This window comes from Plectropomus leopardus, chromosome 6 (genome assembly GCF_026936395.1).
Source record: "Plectropomus leopardus strain MGB_pleo_1.0 chromosome 6, ASM2693639v1, whole genome shotgun sequence".
Taxonomy (NCBI): domain Eukaryota; kingdom Metazoa; phylum Chordata; class Actinopteri; order Perciformes; family Serranidae; genus Plectropomus; species Plectropomus leopardus.
In genome coordinates, this window is record NC_142181.1 from 17,706,258 (window position 1) to 17,730,942 (window position 24,685).

At 41.9% G+C, this 24,685-nt stretch overlaps 1 protein-coding gene across 3 annotated transcripts; it reads left to right on the forward strand.

Moving 5' to 3' along the window:
- Nucleotides 1–6: 6 nt before the first annotated feature.
- Nucleotides 7–24,520, forward strand: cluha (CLUH binding protein of NUMT mRNA a). 3 transcript variants are annotated; one of them, XM_088078896.1, is made up of 27 exons: nt 7–351; nt 7,435–7,628; nt 8,101–8,272; nt 8,516–8,659; nt 9,443–9,570; nt 9,748–9,902; nt 10,529–10,654; nt 11,529–11,676; nt 11,772–11,864; nt 12,030–12,464; nt 13,707–13,966; nt 14,049–14,449; nt 15,354–15,455; nt 16,414–16,514; nt 16,660–16,812; nt 16,890–16,952; nt 17,051–17,295; nt 17,730–17,814; nt 17,903–18,056; nt 18,176–18,315; nt 19,006–19,086; nt 19,175–19,300; nt 19,416–19,537; nt 19,615–19,708; nt 19,801–19,935; nt 20,034–20,107; nt 21,285–24,520. In XM_088078896.1, the coding sequence occupies exons 1-27, from the start codon at nt 216–218 to the stop codon at nt 21,409–21,411; spliced, it is 4,194 nt and encodes a 1,397-aa protein (XP_087935022.1). In that variant the 5' UTR covers nt 7–215; the 3' UTR covers nt 21,412–24,520. The 3 variants fall into 3 exon arrangements, with proteins under 3 accessions (XP_087935022.1, XP_087935023.1, XP_087935024.1); XM_088078897.1 differs by having other exon boundaries at nt 14,049–14,362; XM_088078898.1 differs by lacking the exon at nt 7–351 and adding an exon at nt 1,316–1,450.
- The last annotated feature ends 165 nt before the right edge of the window (nt 24,521–24,685 follow it).

Below are 24,685 nucleotides of genomic sequence, written 5' to 3' on the forward strand. Positions count from 1 at the left end.
GGTCAAGGGGAGGGGAGGAGAAAACCACGTGTGATCAGCACCATGTACAGCACTGTCCTTCCTCTGTAGACTTGTTTTTGTAAGCTTGTACCCTTCGCATGTAGCCAGCTAGCCTGCATTAGCCGGAGAAGCAGATTTTTGTATTTCTTCCACTGACTTAAATTTACTGAAGCACCGCTGCTGGGGGATTTCTGCCGCCACACTGACTGCCGACCATGGTGAGCAAGACAGATGACATCCCGGCGTCAGTGCCTAACTGTAATCCGGTTGATCTTGCGGATGAAGCCGGGGATGGAGCCCAGGACAGCAAAGAAACCAGCAAGACAAGTCTGAAGGAGTCCTGCGGCTGTGGTGAGACTCTGCAGCAGACTGTTTCTAATCTGCTGTTATATCACCTGACATACATCACAAACACCCATCACCAAACATAACGCATACAATAACATCCTCGTATTGCCAGCATCCCTGTGCATTAAGTAATGTCAGTGTGTTTTATTAAATGTTTATTTTTGTGCACAGCATCCACTAAAACTATTGACATTTGCCTTCATGCTTAGCTATGTGACTTAAAAGTCCTCAGACCAAGGTGGTGGTCTGTGGGGTGCACCCCCTCCTCCCCCCAATCATCTCCTTGGTAGCCTCTCCAAGTTTAGAGGGTCCACCTTGCACTTAGCCTAGCAGCATTTGCTAAGTAGCGCTCTGGTGTTTGACTGCTAATTAGCAAACTAGCTACACAGCATCATTTCTACAGCCATGTGTTTGAACTACTTGTATGTACAACTTGACACCGACACAGCAAGCAAACCAGAATAACCCCAAAAGAGGTAGCCGGTATGCTAACACTAGCATCCTCGCTGAGTATGCGGCTAGTTAGCTCACTAGCTAGCATGCTAACTAGCTAGCTAGCAAGCAGCCGCTCTTGTAACAGTCGACGGGTCGCTTTATCCCCAAAGGACGAGCATGTGCGTTTAAAAAACGGGTGTTTTCTGATAAAACATTAAGCTGCGGTGTAGCGCGTGATTTGTTCACGTGTCACAGTGCAGCGGCTCGTGTTATGCTAACTCGTATTGACGCACATGTTCGGTAACAGCATGTCAGAGGAAGGTCACCTTCAGTGGAGCTGCACACACGCAGCATGAACACAGGGGGGTTCACACACATAGTGTTGTTTTATCTAATGGATATTTGTTAGACAAGCTGTGTGAAAGATGTCTTGCGTCGTTTTTATGTTTCTAAAATACATGTTAAGAGATGACAGTTGGATGAAATGCCCGGCGGTGGTTGGTAAACACTGTAAGCGCCCCCCGCTCCTCCCCGCCGGGGAGGATTACATCAAGTGTCCCTCTTCGACCGGGAAGCGGAAGCTGGTTGCCGTAGAAAAAGTCATGATGGTGCATGCACAGTGAGAGGGAAGGTTACGCTAATAATACATGAACAGCCGTGTTAGCAGGTGAGTTTACTGACAGATAAAAGTACTGGTGGCGGCTCGCGGTCGAGCAGCAGCAGACTGGTGTCGGTAGACAAGGATTAAACGGAGATGTGGGTTGTCAGCCGGCGAAGTTAACGTTACACAACTTGTAGAGCACCAGAAGTCAGTGCTGCAGCCTGTGTGTGTGTGTGTGTGTGTGTGTGTCACACATGTGGGACCTTGAATCGTCTCTGCTTGTGTCATTTCATAAGAAAACAGACAAGATTGCCTCTGCTTCATCTGTGAGGGTTTGTGCTGCTTTGAGGATGAACTGCTTAGCTGGGTGTATTTTAATTTTTTGGGTTATGTGGCTGGATGATGATGAATGTGCACAAGCCCACATGGAAAGGTGGATGCTCCAGTTTAGATGTTAGACTAATAGTTGATTAATTGATAAGCCAATTGACAGAACAATTGTTAGCATGTAGTTTTTTATTGAAACGCAACGCCACATATTCTCTACATCCAGCTTCCCAGTTTTACTGCAGCTATTTTGTCTCCTGTGACGATAAACTTGATGTTTAATGACTGTTCTTTATTTATCAGAGAAGAGGTTGACTTTTTTTTGTGACTGGCCCAGAAGCGACAAATATTTTTCCTTAAGCCTCCCTAACTGACTAAGTGACTGGCAGAAAATGCACAGCCTTCCCTCCACCATAAATAGTAATTGGATTTTAAAAATATGCCCTTTGATGTTTCAAAGTTAAATGTTGAAGATGATATCCTGGTAGTGTCTGCTGGTTAGTTCATGCTAACGGTTATTTTTAGTCATATTTTTAAATGAGACATGTTGAAGTAAGTGATCTGGATAAAATGGCACTATTTTAAGCTCAGATTCAGTTGTTTTATATTTCTTCTGACAGAAGCATTCGTTGCACACGAGGTTTCCAGGGACCCTCAGAAATGTGAAAATCATTTCTGTTTTTACAGATTCTGGCTGTGATAAATTGTGCAATTTTGGTGATTTTTTTATAGAGAAAGCATAGCAGGCTTTGTTAAAATTGGTGCTAAAATAAACACAAAATACAACCATTTAAATTTGTATTCACCTCCCCTAAGCCAACATAAAAAAAAAAACATAAATCCCTCCCCAGTGCTTAAAAAATATTTGACATGCCTTCCCCTTTTTGTACCATCCCTCCTCCCTCATAAATAATGAACAGTTCATTACTCTTGAAGTGTTGGTCAGAAAGGAAAACCTGATACTGCACTTAAGGAACTTGATGAGGGCATTTGATGGACATTTTATGGCCCAAATAATAAATTGATAATGGAAATGAGTGTATTAGCTGCAGCCTTACTTGCATAGAAACTGTTATGTATGAGAGGCAGTGACGGGATTGATGGCGTAAACATGTCCGATCCTAAAGCTGACACTGGACTCTCGGTGCAGAGCTGTATCAGGACGTACCAGCAGCACATGGCAGAGCAGACAGATCGAGGTGAGGGTCACTGCGAGGTGTTTAAGGGGCTTAATGCTCCAGTTGGGTGAAGAGTGACATGGATAATCTCAGGAGTCACTCTGGCACTACACCTCACCTGGCTAGACCTCACAAGTCCACTGTCACTACTGTTGTATTCATCTTCTGTTATCTCAGTGCAGCTCCCATGTCATAAGGGGCATTTTTGATTGTATGTATGAATTAGGCCAGGGCGATTAATCATGTTTTATTTGTAATTGTATTAGAATTTTGACTTCTGATGATTATGAAAATGACAATAGAGATACAAATTTTACTGTGCAGTGTTCTGTTTCGCCATGATGCTCTTGTTTCGTCTTGTGTTATAAATCCAGCTCACCCTTTTCCTTTATAGTGGAGTGCTCAGTCAACGTAGCGCATATCTTGATAGATTTAATGATTTTCAGAGCTTTTCAGTGACTTTGAGCTGGAAACCGATAAGTGACTAATATAGCAAGTTATTCAGACTGTCCATCAGGGAATATGCAAAAAATATATTGAAATACATTGTATTGTAATTCATGTCTTTGCATGCTACTTCAAGTAATCTAGTCCACCGCTCCTCTACCAACAGCATGCAATCTCTTATTCTCCTCTTTAGCCATTTTTATGCTTATATATGAATTTCGTTGAATTATCTTGGGTTTTGAAATATGCTGTGAATTAAATTAATTAAATGAATAAATTAAATTAAATGTTTTTCAGTTGAATTATATTTAATGTTCTAGAAAATTTGCTGTTTAAATAACAAGATTTAAAAAAATCAATAAACGCGCGGTTACCAAAATCATTGTGTCATTATGTCAAATAATTGTGATTTCAATATTGACCAAAAATAATTGCGATTCTGATTTTTGCCATAGTGACGCTGCCCTAGTAGGAATGTTAATATTATCATTCATTGCAGCAAAACATTTAACGATAAAATCTCGAACAGATATCGCATTTAGTCTTTGTCACAATGAATCTCGTTGCATGACTCAGGGTCTGTCTGTCCACCAGGAGGTTTCCCCCGTGTAGTGCAGCAAACATGATTACAGACAGACCGTGTGTGTTTTTATTGTTTTCAGGGTTGTCTGGCTGCTTAATGTTGCCATGGCAGCAGCCAGGGTCCTCATGTCAAGGCCGAGGCAGAGCTGATAGATGGCTTGCTGCCAGATTTATTATTTTGTTGTTCTCAAGAGAGGCTCATTTCTAAGTATTACATCATCTGAATGGAACTGGGATGAATGATTACGATGAGTTTGCAGTTTGATTTAGAGACGTTTAGTCAGAGGGCAGATGCGTCGGTTACATTGGAAAGCTCGCCTGCGATAGTGTTTCAGTGTGTTTTTGCCTCATTTCTATCTTTATCTGATTAGCGTCCTTGATTCTTTACCTTCACCTTGTGCTCTTCTGTTTGGTATCTGTCAACCACAAGTATGTTGGCACATAAGGCTATCTAGTATCTTCCCACAATGAACAATGCCAACCAGAAATATCGGATTTTTGGCTCTGCTGCCTCTCCCACCAAATTAACTGCTGTGTCACTCTAATCTTCACCACCACCATATTATGTGTCAGTGCCATATCTCATTTCAACAGGAAATGCATCAAGTAAAAAATCTTGATGCATTTCTTATTCCTTCACTTTATAACAAAAGCGGACCTGAGATGTGCCCTGTTTTTTCTTACTGTCCCCTTTTCTTCTCTCTCCCACTAAACCTTCTTCCAAAAAGGGGTCAGTTTTGCAACACATGAGCTGCTGCTAGATTGCCTCATCAATCAGAGTCTGAAATCTGGCACTTTGTACTCTTACATCTCTGATGTGGTGAATGCTACGAACTGAAACTTTCAGGCTACATTATTTGATATCCCTCATTAAACACCACCTCCACACTTTGTAAAAACTAAACCACTTTGTTGGAATAAGTTAGGAGTTAAAGTACAAAGACAATTACAAAAGATCTGCGAGCTGGACAGCACTGGAAAAACACTAATTTTTAACACGAAAATGCGTTATTCAGGGTGAAAACCTCCTGAACGCCTTGATCTTAAGAAATAAGGTAAGCACATAAAGCAGGTCCTGCGATGAGCTGCGTGTTTTTACCATCTTGAATCATCTGGTCTGTCCGTTTTAGAGTATAGGAGACCCTCTGTGGATAATTTGGCTCCCAATTCTAAACCTCCTGAACAATGAACACTAAATTAATACTAACCAGTCGAAGTTTCAGCTGGTCGCGATGCGATCTCTGCCACTAGATGTTGCTAAACTCCACACTGCTCCGTTTAAGCAGCTGTAATCACCTTTTTAATATAACATTATATCAAATGACTGTGAAAGCGATGTATGTGACAATGTGAAAAGGGTCGCTCATAGTGATGAGCTTTACTGTGAGTTTCAGCTCTTTCTTTTATCGTCTGACCCACAACTATACAGTTTCCATCTCGCCGCTCTCATAATGTCGTTTCCGACCGTAGCAGGCAGATGTTTTCCATGGAAAAGATCTAAAAATGCTCTGTAAACCACAGACACAGGTGAAGTAAGCTGCTAACAGTGCCTCAGGTACTCGGACAAAAACAACTCGGATCCTGTTAGAAATAACCCATTTCATAACTGATACTGCAAACAAATACAGCCTCACAGAAACCCATTGCACCGAGCCCTCCGTCTCCTCCGCTTTGTAACTATGAACTTGCGTGTCTGCTCTGAAGCCGTTGTGTTTGTTATTCAGAGCGTGGCCGGTCGCCTCTCTCTCCTGCACTTCCTCCGCTCCTCCACCATTTCAGTGCATTCAGTCCCACCCAGGGTCGTGGTCCAGTTATGAGGCCGCACCCCTCCCTCTGGCCCCCTTCTCTCCAGTAACCCTGACGCCGTTTACCCTTGGCAGTGAGCAAGGACACACTGGCTGGCCGCAGTTGTCCCAGTGAGACATCCACGCACTCAGGCCTGCTTATTTGAGTCAATGTGCTCGAGAGACTCATTTTTATGCATGTAATTTTCTTCTCACCTCAACTGTTACTCTAGAAAAGGTGGGAGAAATTATGCATGCACAGTTGATATAATGACATTCATAGTTCAGATTTGTAACGGATAATGTGTAACAGTCATTTGAATAGCGAAAAAATCCAAAAAAGAGGCTGCTGAATGGTTTCCAGTGGACTCTCAGGTATTAAATTTGCCACAATCAGCCAGGCAAGTGACCAGTAATTCCCTCTTATGAATGCTGAAATCTGTTTGTATTCAATTCCTCAAGGCTTTTTTTGGCTAAACTCTCTGCGGTGTTGCAACAGTGTGTGTTGCAGGTTGGTGTTGCTTTGTAGATCAGCAGAAACGAACGATCGGTTGCTTGTCAAATAATTTTGATCCAATCATCAGTGGTATGTGTTTTTTAGTTGAAACTTTTTTTAGAGGAGTTTGTACTGATTTTGTTCAGATAATGATTTTGTAGTTGATGATTGATAAAAGTGAAGTTATGGTGTGTAGATCCTAAAACCCTTATTCTGCACGTTTGAATCAATTGTACGGAGAATTTTAAGAATCAGTTTGCATGCTGTACCTGAGCTTTGTTGGCTCTGTTAACTTATTCATAAATATTTCATGAGGTTATCGGTTACGTCATCCAGCCACTGGGTCTGTGTGCTTTGTTTGTGACATGGCTTCCTGGCAGCGTCTCTGTGTTTTTATGTGGCTGAAAGGTCCTGTGGTGGTGTTGTCGCTTTGCACGACTGACTGGCTGAAGGTGGTGTTCCCTGTTGATCAGATTATTAACTAATTGCAGCTGTAGATTTTTAGAAAACTGAGCTGTTTGTCCAACGCACTTGGTGGATGGTGGTGATTAGGCGTTTTCAGATCCCAATTTTTGTTGTCTGCACAGCAAGAACGTAAGACGTTCGTCGTTGTCAGAATGCTGTTTTAAAGGAACTTTGGTGTTCGTATTTCAGAGTAGGTTCTCTCCCAGCACAAGAGGAACCTTGAGTGATCGAAGTGTACGTTGATTGGTCAAACAAAATCAATGCAGCACTGGTAACTGCCATTTTTAAAAACATGTTAACCTTATAAACAACACTAAACACAAACAGCCACTCTTAATGCAAAAGAAGGAAGAAAACATGGACATATAAACCAACAGTGAAGTCAAGGCTTTATTAAGCAGATATGCGACAGGGACAAACATTACACGATTTTGACTTGCCAAAATGAAAAATGTTTCTCTTCAATCAAACAGAAAAACGTAGTTCTTGTTGGAGCCCCCCAGTGGGCAGTTTATTTTAAAGGACCCCCAAACTTTTTTGGTCGGAAAACACCTATTGAGGGGTGTAGTTCTCTGCTTGCTCTGTTCCAAACTTAAAATGGTTCAAATGCTTTTTGCGGAGGCAAAAAAAAAGTTTTCTTTGTGAATTCAGCATAGCATAGGCTGAGTAGTAATTTATTCACAAATGATCATTTTGTGGTTGAAATATTCTTTTAACACCATCACAGGATGTAAAGGTCTCTGATGTCCCTGTTTGTCTCTTCCTTTGCAGGGCACAGTGCAGATACAGCCATGGTGAACGGCGACGGGGCTCACGAGCGCACAGAGGAGGCAGAGTCAAAGCAGGATGGGAACGGCGAAACAGACGGAGGAGAGGAGTCTAATGAACAGGAAGTGATAGTGATCCAGGACACAGGCTTCACCGTTAAGATCCAGGCACCTGGAACAGAGCCGTTTGACCTGCAGGTACGGATTAGCTCCTCACAGGCAACCGCTCATCAGGCCAGGTGCTCAGTCGGACAAGAGCACTGAATGAACAAAAAAAAAACTTGTCCATTTATTTAAAGGGGGATGCTGGCTACGCGACTATACTGTCTATAACATGCTTTGTAACCTAAACTGAGTGTTTTTCCAATTAATTTGGTGACTGTAATGACACATCCACATTAACTTCACAGAATTGTTACATCCTTCCTATATAATAAAACTCATGTATCCAATACTCAAACCTGCCTCCCCGGAGCATATAAAGAACCAGTATATGGAACCAGTGCTGGTTTTTGATCTGAACGCTGGGTTGCACTTCAGCTCGAATATTAAAAATATGAAAGCAAACTTTAAACTAAAGACAATTAATGCCAACAACAGTAGGTTATATTTCTGAAGCTGCAAGTATTATATAAGCTGTACTCAGCTTTACCTCCTTTTCTTCCATCAGGTATCTCCACAGGAGATGGTGCAGGAGATCCATCAGGTGTTGATGGACCGGGAGGACACCTGTCACCGCACTTGCTTCTCACTGCAGCTGGACGGAAATGTGCTGGACAACTTTGCAGAACTCAAGTCCATTGAGGGCCTGCAGGAGGGCTCGCTGCTCAAAGTGGTGGAAGGTCAGATTCAGACGCTTTTATTGACGTTTCTCTTGTTTTTGGTGGCGCAAAGAGGATGAATAAAAGCCTGGCAAAATATTTTTCTTGCAATGGCTCTAGTGATTTATAGCTGCTGCTGGTAGGAGACTAAACAGAACTGAATTGTGGTTCATTTTAAGTGTCTAGTAGCCTGATCTGTTGTCAAATCACTCACTGCCTGCTATTTATCCCCTCTTGGTTTCTTTTTGCTCTCTTTTTCTCCAGAGCCCTACACAGTACGTGAGGCTCGCATCCATGTGCGTCACATCAGAGACCTGCTGAAAAGCCTGGACCCCTCAGACGCCTACAACGGAGTCGACTGTAACTCCCTCTCCTTCCTCAGCATCTTCACTGATGGAGACCTCGGAGGTATGACACACTGTGAGACATCTAGGCTAGATGAGCAGCTTGTGTCCTGCAGAGCCATGTCTAACCATGTGGAGCATGTAGCGATGAGGATTGCAGATTGCAACAAGCTGAAACTATTCCTGTGTGCCAAGACTGAGCTCCCGGTTTGAATTCCTTCTGTGTTCATTATCCAGGAAATAGTTTGTGGGAGCCAACTTATCTGCAGAGGACTCCTCCTCTGTGTTTCTGCTCCACATAGACTAGTTGCAGACAGACCTGCAGCACCCAGCACCTGCATATGTGTGCTCGCCTTTTTTCTCTGATGACTTAATATCAAGATGTTTAGCAGGTTTATTGGAAGTCAAATCATCTGCAGAGGTCTGTTCATCTCCAAAACACACAGACACAGTGATTTGAACTGGTAAAAAGAAGTCTGTTTTTTTCTGACACATTATTGCACAGGTGCTGCGAACTACGGTGGCTGATGCAGAATTGCAGATGGCCCTTTCTAGAGCCAGTGTTTGGTTTATCCGATTTGGGCTACTGTAGAAACGTGGCAGGGCAACATAGCAGACTCCATGAAAGCGGATGTAGATATAAATGGTTCATTCTACGTTCATGAAAACAGAACATTTCTTATTTTCATTACATTAAAGAAAACATAGTTTTTTATATTCTGTTCCATTCTGTCAATATATTCCCCTAAATCCTACGCGCTTGACCTTTTAATGTACGATGTCAAGCATAAACAAAGCAGCATACGGGTGGACTGCAGATGTTAACCTTGCTTGTTTCTCTTTGCAGACAGTGGTAAGCGAAAGAAAAAAGGCACCGAGTTGGAGCAGATTGACTGCACCCCTCCAGAGCACATCCTGCCCGGCAGCAAAGATCGCCCCCTGGTGCCCCTCCAGCCCCAGAACAAGGACTGGAAGGTGAGGAGCAGCGCTGTCATGGCGATACATGTGGTCTGATATGGGGAAAAAATATATTTGGAAAACAAATGGTGATAAATGCAAACAATACTTCATAGATTCATAGATTAACGCTCAGTAGTCAAATAAGACACTGAATTTTAGAATGATTTCCTAATGTTTTTATGCCTTCAACAGCCTATGCAGTGCCTGAAGGTCCTGACCATGAGCGGCTGGAACCCTCCACCTGGAAACAGGAAGATGCACGGTGACCTCATGTACCTGTACATAGTGACTGCAGAGGAACGCCATGTCAGCGTCACCGCCTCCACACGCGGCTTCTACCTCAACCAGTCAGTCAACATTTCAACTCTGTATCTCATTGCAGCTCCATGTTTATGCTGCAATAGACTCTTAACCTCAAAGCACCCATAATCTCTTCATACACAGTATATACACACAGCATTTGGCTGTCACTTTGCGTTAACAGTTTCAGGATCCTAATTTTGGATGCCAACAAGGATTTAACAGTCGGACAATTGGATTACATTGGAAACTAGATGTGGGAAAGATGCCTTGGTTAGGAGCAGGGTTATCTCTCTGTTTCTAACAGCTTGATACACCCATTATAAGTTCCTCTCGTGTATTTGTGTTATGTAGTTTCGAGATGGGCATTTGTTGGAGAAAATTTGCAGACCTGCGTCACTACAGGAGGAGTTTTAAGTTTTAAGAGTTTTAAGATTAAACATGAAACAAAACAACAGACATACGACAGCAAAATAGGACACTGTTGTGCAGGTGAGATCAAGAAACGCCCAGAGGTGTATAAGGAATATCACCTCAGTTAGAATTATAAATATTAGATGTTGTATAATCAAACTGTTGACGTTTTCTCTCCAGTTAGTAGACTTAATTTACAAAAAAGTCATATTAAAAAGCTATAGCAGTGTGAATAATAATAATAATGTGTGTATTTCAGATCTACTACCTACAACTTCAACCCTAAGCCAGCCAATCCCAGCTTCCTGAGCCATTCTCTGGTGGAGCTGCTGAGCCAGATCAGCCCTGCCTTCAAGAAAAATTTCACTGCCCTGCAAAAGAAAAGGTGAATACATGTCTTTGCCTTTAGCTTCAATTGTCACCAAGCAAAACACACATCTTACACTTCAGCACTTCAGCTTTTACTTAAAGAGATACTTTTGCTGATTTCAACCATTTGAAGACAGCCCAGTTATGAAAAGACCATCTTACCAGCAAAATCTACTCACATTTTGAAAAAGTAAAATCCCTTGTGCAAAAATTGTGTGAAAAATGGTCCAGTATGATGTTTTTAGGTTAATATTACTGCTTCATTAATGTGTATGTTGCATTTTTCTGCTGTACATATTTAAGGTTTTGCTTGTATCAAATCTTACTGCTCAGAAAAACATCCTCCAGTTTATTAGACTGTCAGACACTTGTTGTGGGGTGGCAAGTATATGCCTCTGAGCTTGAAGTGGAGTAGAGGTATAAAACTGCATTAAACGTAAAGTACAAGTACTGAAAATTTGTACAGTACTTGAGTAGATGTAGTTAGTACATTCCACCACTGTACCTCAGTGTCTCCTGCTCAGATCTCTTTTCTCCATGCTGCATAAAAGCTTTTCGTCTTTGCTTTTGTTACAGCTCTCTTTTGAAGTGCTACTTTCCTGCAATCATTCTAAAGTTCATTCATTCATTAACTTTATTTAATCAGGTGAAAAGACATCTTCTTTTATAGTCAAGACCCAGCCAGGAGGACAAAGTCTTAAAGCACAATAAAAACAAAGAAACAACAAAATCATTTCAAGAAATCAGGTCAGGGCTCTGTGTTCTCGTCATTCATTTGGATATTATTTTGGTGATGTAGAAACTGCTCACAAAAAGAGCAAACTTCAGATGAACAAAAAGAGCCCATCCACATGTTGCCCTTCTTAAATATTAAATTGTCTTTTCTGCAGGGTCCAGAGACACCCGTTTGAGAGGATAGCCACGCCTTTCCAGGTGTACAGCTGGACAGCACCGCAGGTAGACCACGCCATGGACTGTGTTCGAGCTGAAGATGCCTACACCTCCCGCTTGGGTTATGAGGAGCACATACCTGGACAGGTGAGCACAGCTGAAAACAGCAGCACATCAGGAAGACCAATAATGTAAAGTTTATTTCCAGTATTTATGTTTTTGTTGTGCTGATTTGTGTTCAGACCAGAGATTGGAATGAGGAGCTGCAGACCACCAGAGAGCTGCCCCGCAAGAACCTGCCTGAACGCCTGCTGAGGGAGAGAGCCATATTCAAGGTAGCGCCTTTACACAACCAACAGCGGAGACCAGATGATACTGAATCACCCAAACTGCTGACTCACTCTGTTAATGGGCAATGTGTAGCTGTGTAATGTGTAACAGCTTCTTTTCTGAATCACTTATCTCCTTTTTTTTTTTTTTTTCTCCTCTCTGTCCTGCAGGTCCACAGTGACTTTGCGGCAGCTGCCACTCGAGGCGCCATGGCTGTCATCGATGGCAACGTGATGGCCATCAACCCCGGCGAGGAAACGCGCATGCAGATGTTCATCTGGAACAACATCTTCTTCAGTCTGGGCTTCGATGTACGAGACCACTATCGCGAGCTGGGCGGAGATGCCGCTGCCCACGCTGCGCCCACCAACGACTTGAATGGAGTTCGGGCTTACGGGGCGGTGGACGTGGAGGGTCTGTACACTCTGGGGACGGTAGTGGTGGACTACAGAGGATACCGTGTCACCGCCCAGTCCATCATCCCTGGGATCCTGGAGCGTGAGCAGGAGCAAAGCGTCATCTACGGCTCCATTGACTTTGGGAAGACGGTCGTGTCTCACGACAAATACCTGGAGCTGCTGGAGAAAACCAGCAGGCCTCTCAAGGTCAGTAACACGATGATTGTTTCTATTAATTGTATTTCACAGTATGTTCCTTTTGTGTTAAATGATAAAGTGGAGTGATATTTTAGGTTTTTATTTTCAGAAGACCCAAATCAGTCATAGATTTATCCTTCTAATGAGCATATCCTGTGTAGCCGAAGCCTCCTCTGTCCTCCATTAATATATAAAAACACCACGTCAAAGAGTCACACCGTTACACCGTCACACTGGGCGGCGTTACAGCTCATTCAACGTGGACACCTTAGTTATCCTGAGTCAGTCATCCTGCTGCACTTCATAGTCAAGATCGCGCTCTCAAATTGGGATGTGTGTTAATGGTAAATCGACTCACATGTGACAGGGCTCCCAAGGTCCTGAAAAACCTTAAAAAGTCATGGAATTTTGCAATCTCAATTTCCAGGCATGGGAAAGTGATGGAATTATTAAAAATCATTAAAAGTTTTGGAAAATTCATGGAATTTTGTTGTAATGAAATTCATTGTTACAGCAAACTTTTTGTAGATAACCTTCCACTTCAAAATCCAGTGCTTAAAAAAAGTATATACCCACATTCTTATGTTGCATCATTGTTTTTTCAGCCTTGCAATCAGAAATAAGTTTATAATCACATGCATATAGAATACATAGCTTAATCTTGTTCGTTTTCCCTCATGCTTGAAAGGTCAGTGTCAGGGATAAAAAGTGAGAAATAAAGCAAAAACAGAACCAACAAAATACTGTCAGAATCAGGAAGAATATATTTTAGTAGGATTTTTACCACATTTTATTGTACCTCTTTATATCTCCATTTTCTTTTCTTCCAAAAATGTTAGTCGGGGTTGCTTGGCTGAAAAAAAAAGCTTTGAGAACCACTGCACTAGAGCACCAAATGTGTATTGAACTGCAGCTGAAAATAGTCCCCAAAAATACACTAATGACGTCTGTTTGAGAAAAGATAGCTAACAATTATTTACCCAGCTGTTATATAAAAAAGGAACAAAATGGCTTGTGGCTCAGAGACACAGACAGGCTGACCAAGAGGGAAGAGATTCGTTTGTTTGTTGACTCTTAAAAACAAATGTAGGATATCGACAGCCTTATTCCTTCAGGCCTGTTTTTCTGTTCTAAATTGAGCCTGACAGACACAGAAATACTGTGCATTCAGATCCTTTGTCTCTCCAACAAGTTAATTTTGCCAGACTCACATACTATTTTTTTTTTTTTTTTACTGGGTGTAAATTTCAGGTCCAGAGGCACAACGTGCTGAACGAGAAAAACGAGACAGTGGAGCTGTGCTCCTCTGTCGAGTGTAAGGGCATCATCGGAAATGACGGCAGACACTACATCCTCGACCTTCTCCGCACCTTTCCTCCTGACCTCAACTTCCTGCCTGTGGATGGAGAGGAGCTACCTCCAGAGAGTCAGCGCCAGGGCTTCCCCCGCCAGCACCGCCATCGCCTGGCTTGTCTACGCCAAGAGCTCATCGAGGCCTTCGTTGAGCACAGGTAGGAGTCTGCTCTGATGGTACGTCATCACATCTCCGCCATCAGATGCGTTTCTACATGTGTTGATTTTGTGTCTCCGCAGATATCTTCTGTTCATGAAGATGGCGGCGTTACAGCTCATGCAACAGAAAGCAAACAAGGACGCTAAGACTGATACACCCGCCATCACAGAAACAGCTGAAACACCCTCAGAAAACACCACTGCTGACACAACCCAGACACAGACTGCTGCATCAGACTCTCCCAGTGCTACAGAGGTCTCCACGGACAGCACAGACACCTCTGCTGCCTCACAGGCAGCGACTGACGCTGAAGAAGACTCCTCGAAGCCCGCCACAAACGGGCCTCTAGAACCCGCAGCCACCCAGAACGGGGAATGCAAGAGCCCACTGGAGGGTAAGGAGCTTGAGGAAAGTATTCCAGGATTAGCTCAGGCCAAAGAGCTGGCGGAGACCTTAGTTGCCGAAGATGGATCTTGTATTGGTACGTCCAAAAATACCCCAAAACCGTGAAGCCAGGACGACGCAGGGAGAGCTACTCTGGTGGATGATTGCATAAAAAAAGTAGAGCTAGAAGTAGTAAAGCTAATTTTAGAAAATGTGTGTGTCATTAGATCAGTTCAGTGTTAAAATATCAAGCAAAGCACTGGGTCGTAGTGGCTTCCTTCCACCAGGCTAGCTGTCCCTGCTCAGTCCTCAGCCTGCAGTGGGGACAAGTGTTGACCCCCAAATCATCCCATCTCTCACTGTCCCCGCCTGTGATGCCTCTGCTGCGGGACTTGACCTAATAAACTGAATAATCAGTTGCTGTGTTCATTAATCCAAATGTGTGTTTGGAAACACAGAAATAATCTGATGTTTCATTAATTTTTGTGCTGCTCAATTGATCCTAAATCTAATCTGCATGCGTAGTTGTTTATTGACGGCTTTAAAACGGTGCTGGGTGCTTGACTAAGGCCATGTTTGCAGTGAACTCATCAAATCACTATTTTATGCGCAAAGTTCAATAGTAGCTGTATTGTGGGATCAGCTGTCTTGACATTTGAAAGGCCAAGACAGTTGATCAATACTACAAAAGAAAAATAGCCTCTTTGGCTAACTCTGGCACATTTACAGCAGTGTGCATTAATGTGCACTGTCCCTGTTAATTCAACCAATAAATGAGATAAGTGATCAAACAGAGAGTCGGAGGTGACAGAAAATTGGTGTCTTTACATTGTTGAACCAAACATCTGAACATGAGCGTGAGTGTGAGGCTCAGCTCAGTTTTCGGGTGCCTGAAAGTGGACATGGTTTCACTTTTCTTACATGTTGCCATGATGTGTCTTTCACCATTACTTTTAACATTTTTGCATCTTCTCCTTGTTTTCGGTCCTGATTACAAACAGATCCCAAAAGCCGCGAAGTCGTCCTCAACGCCTGCAAGGCAGTCGGCTCCATCAGCAACACATCTTTTGACATTCGATTCAACCCCGACATCTTCTCCCCAGGTAAGCACAACAAGGAGGGTTAAAGGGAACCCTTAATGCTCATTGTCAGGTTCATACTTGTATTTTGAGTTTTGTACGAGAACATGTTTATATACTTTAATATTTAAAAAAAAACCACTTAATTTTTACGTAAACTTTCTGTGCTGGGACACCTGTATTCACCGGCTGTCTGAGATGCACCAAGTAAGCGTCAGTCTCTTTGATTGGTCAGCGTTTCTGGGTCATCACCAATTAAAGCTTTTAATCCAAAATTCTGACAACTACACATGTTCCAGCAGGAATATGATCAAAAATCATGTGATAACATTACAGCCAATGAGGAAAGGCACATCCTGACAACTAGTTAGCAAATGTAGGCAGAAAGTATCCGCACATGGTAGGGCTGCAGCTAACAATTATTTTCATTATCTATTAATCTGCCCATTATTTTCTTAATCAGTCATTTGGTCAAAACATGTCAGAATATAGTAAAATATTCCCTTTGTACTCTCCCAGAACCCAGTGTGACGTCTTCAGGTGTATGTTTTTTCCAGCCAACAGTCTGAAAAATCCAAATCTGTTCAGTCTATCATGCATGACAATGAAACCAGAAAATGTCTAGCAGCTATTTTGATAACTGAGTAATGGTTTTAGTATTTTTTAAGCAAAAAAGCCATTTAACTTTTTTCCATTGACTAATTGTTGCAGCTCTTATATTATGTGTCTGTAATACATCATTTAACAGTGTGTATAACCTTAAAAAAATAATGAAACCCATTTAGTTGAAGAGCAGGCATGACAACTGTAGTTAATCGTTTTCAATCCCTGCACTGTCAGATTTGTCACTGTCTAATCTCCTTCTTGCTTGTAGCCATTTTTAGCACATTTGGCTTCAAATGATCTTTTAAGTGCTAAGAGAGAGTGAATGGCACTTGTTCTCAGAAACACTCAGTATTGTGTGCATGTGTCTTTGTACCAGGAGTACATTTCCCTGAAGACAGCGCAGACGACGTGCAGAAGCAGAAGCAGCTTCTCAAAGACGCCGCTGCCTTCCTGGTGTCCTGTCAGATCCCATCACTGGTCAGTGACACAGATACAGATTCAAGTCATAAAGCAGTAAAGTTATCTAATTACTTATTAGAGTTAAAAGCTGTGTGTGTCTGTCTGTCTGTCTGTCTCTGTCTGTCTGTCTGTCTCTGTCTGTCTGTCTGTGTTGTATGTCCAGGTTAAAGACTGTTTGGACCACAGCGCGCTGCCCATGGATGGAGCCACGCTGACCGAAGCGTTGCGCCAGAGAGGCATCAACATTCGCTATCTGGGTACTGTCCTGGAGTTTGTGGAAAAGACCCCCGCTAAAGCCCAACTGGAGCATTTCTATGTGAGTCTGAATCCAACAACCACTGTCACATACTTTTTGTTATTTGTCATTCTAATATTTCCTTTTTCATACCTTAGAGAATAGGAATCAGTGAGCTGATCACCAGATGTGCAAAACATATCTTCAAGACATACCTCCAGGTTGGTAACATTTGACGTAGATCATCCAGCCTCCTTAAGAGACAAACCTATATTTATTTTTGATTTAATATATTTCCTCCTTTTTCCTTATCGTGTAGGGTGTGGAGTTGTCTGCGCTCTCTGCCGCTGTAAGCCATTTCCTAAACTGCTTCCTGAGCTCCTTCCCCGATGCTGTCGCCCACCTGCCTCCTGATGAACTGGTGTCTCGCCGCAAAAGCCGTAAACGTCGCAACAGGGTCCCCGGCGGTGGTGACAACACGGCATGGGCGAGCCTGACGCCCAGCGAGCTGTGGAAGAACATTGCCTCTGAGGCTCAGAGCTACTATCACTTCACCATACAGTGGTGAGGGCCCCATCTGTTGATGTGAAACCAGGGGGTCTGCAGGTCCTTAGAAAGTCCTTAGAAAGTCTTTTAAATATTTGGCCTTAAAGGTAATGAAACAGTCCTAAATTTGGATTTCTGAAGTATAATTGCCACAAACATTTGGCCTTTTTTCATTTATCCATCTTTTAATTTCCTTTTGTCAAAATGCCCAGCTCACTCCAACAACAATATTTTTTCATAAAACCTACCTCTACCTGGACCACATATATACTATCCAAAAATCAGTCTTACATTTGGCTGAAAATAGTCTTGATAGTGTCTTACAATGCATGAGATTTAAGTATCTGATACCAGTAGATGCCCTGGAAACAAATGTTAAAGCTCTCTTTTTACACTTAAGCTTTACTGCATTGTGTATTCATTGGTGACAAATTCCATGTTTTCTCTCACAGTGAAAGTGTCGACCACGTGGTGGAGAAGTACTGCCTCCAGAAAATCACCCTGCTCAGAGAAATTTCAGTCAAAACTGGCATCCAGGTAACACTCATTTAGTCTATAATCACCCCCGATAGCACTTAACCAAATGGCCTTAATGAAATGTCTTGTACTTTTCCTTTCCTTTCAGATTCTGATAAAGGAGTATAACTTCGACAGCCGCCACAAGCCAGCCTTCACAGAGGAGGACATCCTGAATATTTTCCCTGTTGTGAAGCACGTGAACCCCAAAGCCTCAGATGCCTTCCACTTCTTCCAGAGTGGACAGGCCAAAGTGCAGCAAGGTGAGACATTAAGACTGAGTCCTGCTGAACAATTAACAGAATGAATGAAATCAAAAAATCCTATAGAACTCTGTATTTTTGACTAAAATTTCTCACTACCCTTTTCTTTGCATTTCCAGGTTTTCTGAAGGAGGGCTGTGAGCTGATCAACGAGGCCCTGAACCTCTTCAACAACGTGTACGGAGCCATGCATGTAGAGATCTGTGCCTGCCTGCGTCTGCTGGCACGCCTTAATTATATCATGGGAGACCACCCTGAGGTAGGCAGCACTTAGGTGACTCCACTTACTTTGTGTGCCATTTATGTGCTGAAACATGGCCGGATTATGAGACAGTGGGCCCCTGGGCACAGATATGCAAAGGGCCCCACCACCTCCCTTACACTGGAGCAAGACACAAGGACTGGTGGTGTTTTGAGACTCTTTGTTGTCAATAGGTATCTTTTTGTGTTTTTGTGTTTTTTTCGATCATTTCTCTTTGAAGTAATTTTTTTGTCTTTTTGGTCATTTTGTGTCTGTGAGGTAATTTGAGTCTTTTTTTGTTGTTTGCGTCTCTGTGGTTGTTTTGCCCATTTTTGTGTTATTTTGTTTTTGTGTTATTTTTAATAATTTTTTGGTAGTTTTATGTCTCTGAGGCAATTTTGCGACTTTTTTTGATAGTTTTGTTTGTCTCTGTGGTATTTCTGTTTGATGTAATTTTATGTCTTTTTTCTGTTGTTTTGTGCCTCTTCAAGATAATTTTGTGCCTTTTTAAGATCATTTTATTTTTCTTCATGGTTGTTTTGCCTGTTTTTGCATTTCCTGTGCATCTCTGTGGTCATCTTGAGTCTTTTCTTCATCAGTACGTTAATTTGAGTGAAATTTTGCAAGTGAAGTCCAGAGGGACCCCCTGACAACTTTGTTGTATAATTCATCCATTTCCCTAAATGGCATTTGTGTATTTACCCACAGGCTCTCAGCAACCAGCAAAAGGCTGTTCTGATGAGTGAAAGAGTCCTCGGCATTGAGCACCCCAACACAATTCAAGAATATGTAAGTTATTAAACCAAATGAAGTAACTGTTTAGCCCATGCTAAAGATGTTCCTCTAACCTGCATGTTTGTTTCCTGTTTGTTCCCAGATGCACTTGGCTCTGTACTGCTTTGCCAACGGCCAGCTGTCGACCGCCCTGAAGCTGCTTTATCGTGCCCGTTACCTCATGTTGTTGGTTTGCGGGGAGGACCACCCAGAGATGGCCCTGCTGGACGTAAATACTTTAGATTTATAGAAACTTTGACCTGCTTCCATAGTGTATTTGGTAAAATCCAACCTACATCAGAAAAAAAGCGTGAATAAACACTAATAATGACTGTTTTCCACAGAGTAACATTGGGCTGGTTCTGCACGGAGTGATGGAGTACGATTTATCACTGAGATTCCTGGAGAACGCTTTGACCATCAACACCAAGTACCACGGACCCCGGTCCCTCAAAGTGGCCCTCAGGTGGGAAGAGATTCGTGGTCCATATGCATATAACAGACTGACACTAAGACTTACAATATATGTGCATTGTTTTTTAGCCATCATTTGGTTGCGAGGGTTTACGAGAGCAAGGCCGAGTTCCGCTCCGCACTGCAGCACGAGAAGGAGGGTTACACCATCTACAAGAACCAGGTGGGCCCTGCACGACTGCACGCAGCTGGGAACTGAAACACTTTTCTTTGTCAGTCGTGATGAAGTGATATCTTACACATTTCTTTTCTCAGATGGGTGAGGCACATGAGAAGACCAAGGAGAGCTCAGAGTACCTGAAGTATCTCACCCAACAGGCTGTAGCTCTGCAGAGAACCATGAATGAGATCTATAAGAACGGCTCCAACGCCAGCATCACACCCCTCAAGGTGACTGCTCTCATTCAGGACGTGTCTTTGTGCTTCTGGCCGTTTGATCTCCACCGTTAAGCAGTGATGCTACGTTGTTGTTTTCTCCTGTTTTACAGTTCACTGCTCCCAGCATGGCAAGTGTCCTGGAACAGCTCAACATTATCAACGGCATCATCTTTATACCACTCAGGTACGTAATGCCCTGAACACTTGCAGGGACTTTAAAGGATACTTTCTCATCTGGTGTTGTATTGAATTTGTAAAAAAAAAACCTTTTTTTCTTGCATGCTTCTATGATGAGCAAAAAATCTAAAAATGAATAAAATTGTTAAGATATTGATGTCACAGGACCACGCCTTTAGTGACAGTAAAACTACATCAAACTCTCACATAGTTCACACAGTATAATCCAAGTCTTATCTAAGTCACATGCTCAGTGCTTCCAAACAGACCTTTCAGACGGGGAACAGAACTAAAAGTGAAAATTATCAACGCTCACTTCAAAACTAGACTTCATGACAAAAACAGTCATTTTACCTCGCCTAGCAGGGGAGCTGCTGGTCTACCGCTGTCTTAATCGGTTATTTTGTGATTTTGCTGAATCCGAATTAACTATTTAAAACATCAAAGTCACAGAGTAACACAAACTAACCAGCTGATTCAGGTAGAGGTAGATCAGCAGCTCCTTTGCTCCGTGAGGTAAAATTATTACTTTTGCCGAAGGAGTCTGGCTTTGAAGAGAGCGTGATAAGTTTCAGTTAAGTCTTAAATATTTAATTTTAGCAGAAATGCATGTGTTTGGGAAGTACTGATTATACGACTGGATTAATAAGACTTGTATTGTACTGTGCAAGTTGTGTGAGAGTTTGCAAACATATTTTTGTATAGTCTTTTTATTAATTGTGGACCCCTGTGATTTCACTTCATCAAGATTTTTCTGTTTTTAGTTTTTCGTTTTTCCGTGGAGGTGGGCAAGAAAAACAAAATTTTCCTCACATGTTTAGTGTAACAAAGGGAGAGTAATTGATGTACAAATCATGATTTGAGTGATGAAGTATTTCTTGAAAGTTTTCTTGAGGCCCAACACACATTATGAAAAATAGAAATACTGCAGCTGTGTTAAATTAGATTTTATTTAATTATTTTCAGAGACTATCTTTAAAAATAGCTGGAAAATTCAGCTCAAAATAATGCCTCTTTTATCTGTCAAATTTATTCATAAACTCGATTGTAGGTTTCAGTCCATTTTAATAGATTTAAGACATGAGTGACAAAAAAAAAAAAATTGAAAACGGTCAAGTTATAATAGAAATTTCCTCCATGGGAAGTCATATATTGATTTTTTTTTTCTTGGTATTGCATTTCAGCCAAAAGGATCTGGAGAACCTGAAGGCAGAGGTGCAGAGGCGGCAACAGCTTCAGGAGCTGGGAAAAAGCGAGGAGCCCACTGAGGACAGGCTGCTGGAACTAGAGGACAAAATCCCCATTGATTAACGTCTGAAAGCCTTCAACACAGCTACTTTCTGCTACGGGGGGCGAGGAGAGGCAGTGACGCAACAGCCATGTCACCGAGCCTGTGGACCCGAGAAGCAAGCGGTCTAAATCAGCATTGAAATAAACTTTGGGAGGGATGGGGTCAGGGCAGTCCAGAGAACAAACTGTGTGAACTGTAGGACAAAGGAATACAGAGCGGGAATTTCCTACAAGGTAGGAGGGGAGGGAGGAGAAAGTACAAACATAGAACCACGTGCAATCTGAAAAAAATCCCCAGCCCAAGAACCTGGTGATGTGAAGTCACACAGGGTGTTAGCTGCTTAGAAATGTGATTGTGTATGAAAGAGTGGCTGCAGCCGCGGGGAGGGAGACCAAGGATGACCATGACATTGTATACCAGAGCCTTATCCACTGTACCATATTCCCCCAATATTCCTTCTTCTCAGCTCAGACTTCCCACAGCACTGTTAGCCCAGGACCATATTTTGCCCCGCCATTCCCGAAAACAGCCTCAGAGACCCCCGGGCATGTAGCCACCCCCTTCAACGGTGCTCTAAACGATAAAGCACCCACCCTGTCCTAGAACTCAGGAGTACTTTCTGCTGTGGACTAAGACCAGAACACAGTCACGAAATTAATGATTTCTCAAGTGGGGCTTCAGAATGTAGATTCCCTTTCTAGTGGTTTCCACTTTGCAGCAGTCACCCATCACTCTCTCATGTCCCCGATGGTTAATTAATTTAATCGCTCAATCATTTGTACTTCCGAACATCCCAGGTGGGTGCCTGCTGTGTCCTATAGTTCCTGTTTCTCCATGCAAGCAAAACAACATTAGTGAGCTTTCAACCACTTTCAGTTGCTGGATATTTTGGGTTTTTTTTCTAGTAAATAATGGGTTTTGTAAAAGCGCACAGGAGAATTAATAAGAAGGTATTTTAGGCCTGTTGATCATGATTTAATTTAAGCCATGTCTGTTTTATAGAAAATGTATAGAAGTGGAAAGAAAAAGATGTATAAATCTCTATCTGATTTAGACAGGTACTTGATTGATGTTTATGGCAGATTTGAAACGTCCACCTTTAAGCAGTAAATTTATCTATCTATATACTAGCTGTGTTCAATCTATTTTTACACATTGAATGAATATGTGCATGTGTGTTTGTATGTGTGACAGTGTGTGTGTCTTTGTGTAGTCTAACAGAAAATCGATCGGCCAGGGTTGTCGCTGCTTTTGCTGCTGCATAGTTTGAATAGAGGCTAAGCAAACATTGGCTTTCCAAATGCTTTATTTTTCTACTCATAGTAAACCTGTTGGATGGCTGACGCCTCTTTTCTTAAAACATTCATGGCCACCAATGTTGTTAATCTGTTTATGTGTGAACTGGTACTGCAACGAACCCCTTCTCATCATTGGACAGGTGCTCAACATTGGCAGTAGCAACTGATTTCTTGTTGATAGGTATTTTCTTCCATTATTGGGTCACGTTTTCATATGTAACGGAGATAAAAAACCAGCCAGGAGTGTCTGTTCATTGAGCAGTGTTTAGTGCACTTTCTCGTGCTGTTTGGATGTGCGATCACGTCCACGGCACAACCAAAAGTGGGCGAAAGAAGGGCTGCCTCAATGTGATGTACCAAAAAGACTGATAAAGGTTTGTGTACGCTTGTATACATGCAATGTATCCCTCCCATGGCAATTTGTTACTTAATTGTTGCCGTGTCTAAATGTATGTGATTAAAGCAATAGAGAGATGGCTGTTTTTCGAATATGCAGTTTGTACTTGGCACAAGACGTGCAAGATGGACTACTTGCTGTACGGGCTGAATTACCTGAAAATAAGGGAGCGGTATTAAAAAAATAGAAAACAAAAAGCAAGCTCTTCAGACTGGTGAATCGGTTATTACAGTGATTTTCCTGATTGTGCTCCTAAAACATGATGTCATGACATCAATAGCACAGCGTGGTGTGTATTGTGCCTATTATTTATGCTTCTGAATGGAACCAGGGTGATAACAGGTAATGACTTTACTGATTGTTTTCTGGGTTAATTGTATCTTCTTTTTTTTTTCTCCCACTTTCTTTACTTTTTCCTTCTCTTGCTCAGTCTGTTTTACCAACAGTGTCCACAAGGTGGAGCACTAACATTTGTCTCATTGTGAAGGACATGCATTGACCTGAATGACAGGAGATGTGCAGTGCAGGTGGCATATAAATACACATATGCTTTGACCTCAGTTGACAAATCAAAACGAGGGAACTGTAAAAAGATATTGCATTTTCCCCCTAGAATATTAGTTATACGGCCCAAAATTACAAACACTGCTACCTGTTGAACAAACCTGTTGAAATCCCACAACAGGAAGTCTAATATGTGGGTATTGAAATAGTTTACAGTGTAGAATAAACTCACTGAGAGTGATCAATCTATTTGTCTTCAGATATACTTTATGTTTATGCTCTTGTAACACAGTGCTTCTGTTTAGTTTGGAGGCACTAATCTCACTCCGCTAGAGTTCAGTGTAACATTTCTGTTTTGAATAATTTAGCTGTCTCAATGCTTGAAATGTTATTCTCGTTATTAGTCGTTCACATCAGAAGTGGACAAAAAAAAACAACAAAATGAAATATGTTAAGATACAACAAAAGTAAATGTAGTCTTTCACACAGAATTTGCATATTTGCAGTTACTTTGCAATCTGAATGTCTGAAATTAAAAGCAAGTGTGGAATATGCATAATAACAGGAATGACATGAATACAGACAAAACTTATTCCTTTAATTTTCATATACAATTCCTGTGCAAAATACTTAATAAAAATATGTGTCGGGAAAAAAAAGTAATATCTACCCCAAAAATATTACGCACTTTGCTGCCCACCGGTCATGTTGCATTTACTGTCTCAAAATTCTGATTGTTTGAGAGTTTTGTGTTTTCTCAGCTGATGAAATTTCTTCTGCACAAAGGCTTCTTAGGCCAAGTCTTTGAGTCTGCTTCCCCTGATGATGTGTGGTATTGTGTGTTGCTCTTTACAAAATAACAATCTAATTATATTTTGGTTTGAGTATGCTTTTATATTAAAATGAATAAAATAAAACTCATAAAACTTTTGTTTGGGGTTTTGATAATTCACACAAGTAGCTATGGAACAAGTATTTAAGTAAAAGCAATAATACCAGTCTGTTATGTACAACTGCAAAAGTATTACAAGCAAAAGTACTCATTAGGTGGCAGAATGGGTTCAGTGTTTTATATTTGTAGTACTACTAATGCAT

Excerpts from the sequence above, each read along its gene's own strand:
- cluha (XM_088078896.1), top strand. The coding sequence starts at position 216 with ATGGTGAGCAAGACAGATGACATCCCGGCGTCAGTGCCTAACTGTAAT. Across the intron at positions 12,465-13,706 it reads AAACCAGCAGGCCTCTCAAG|GTCCAGAGGCACAACGTGCT; the intron begins GTCAGTAACACG and ends TGTAAATTTCAG. Across the intron at positions 16,515-16,659 it reads CCTGTCAGATCCCATCACTG|GTTAAAGACTGTTTGGACCA; the intron begins GTCAGTGACACA and ends TTGTATGTCCAG.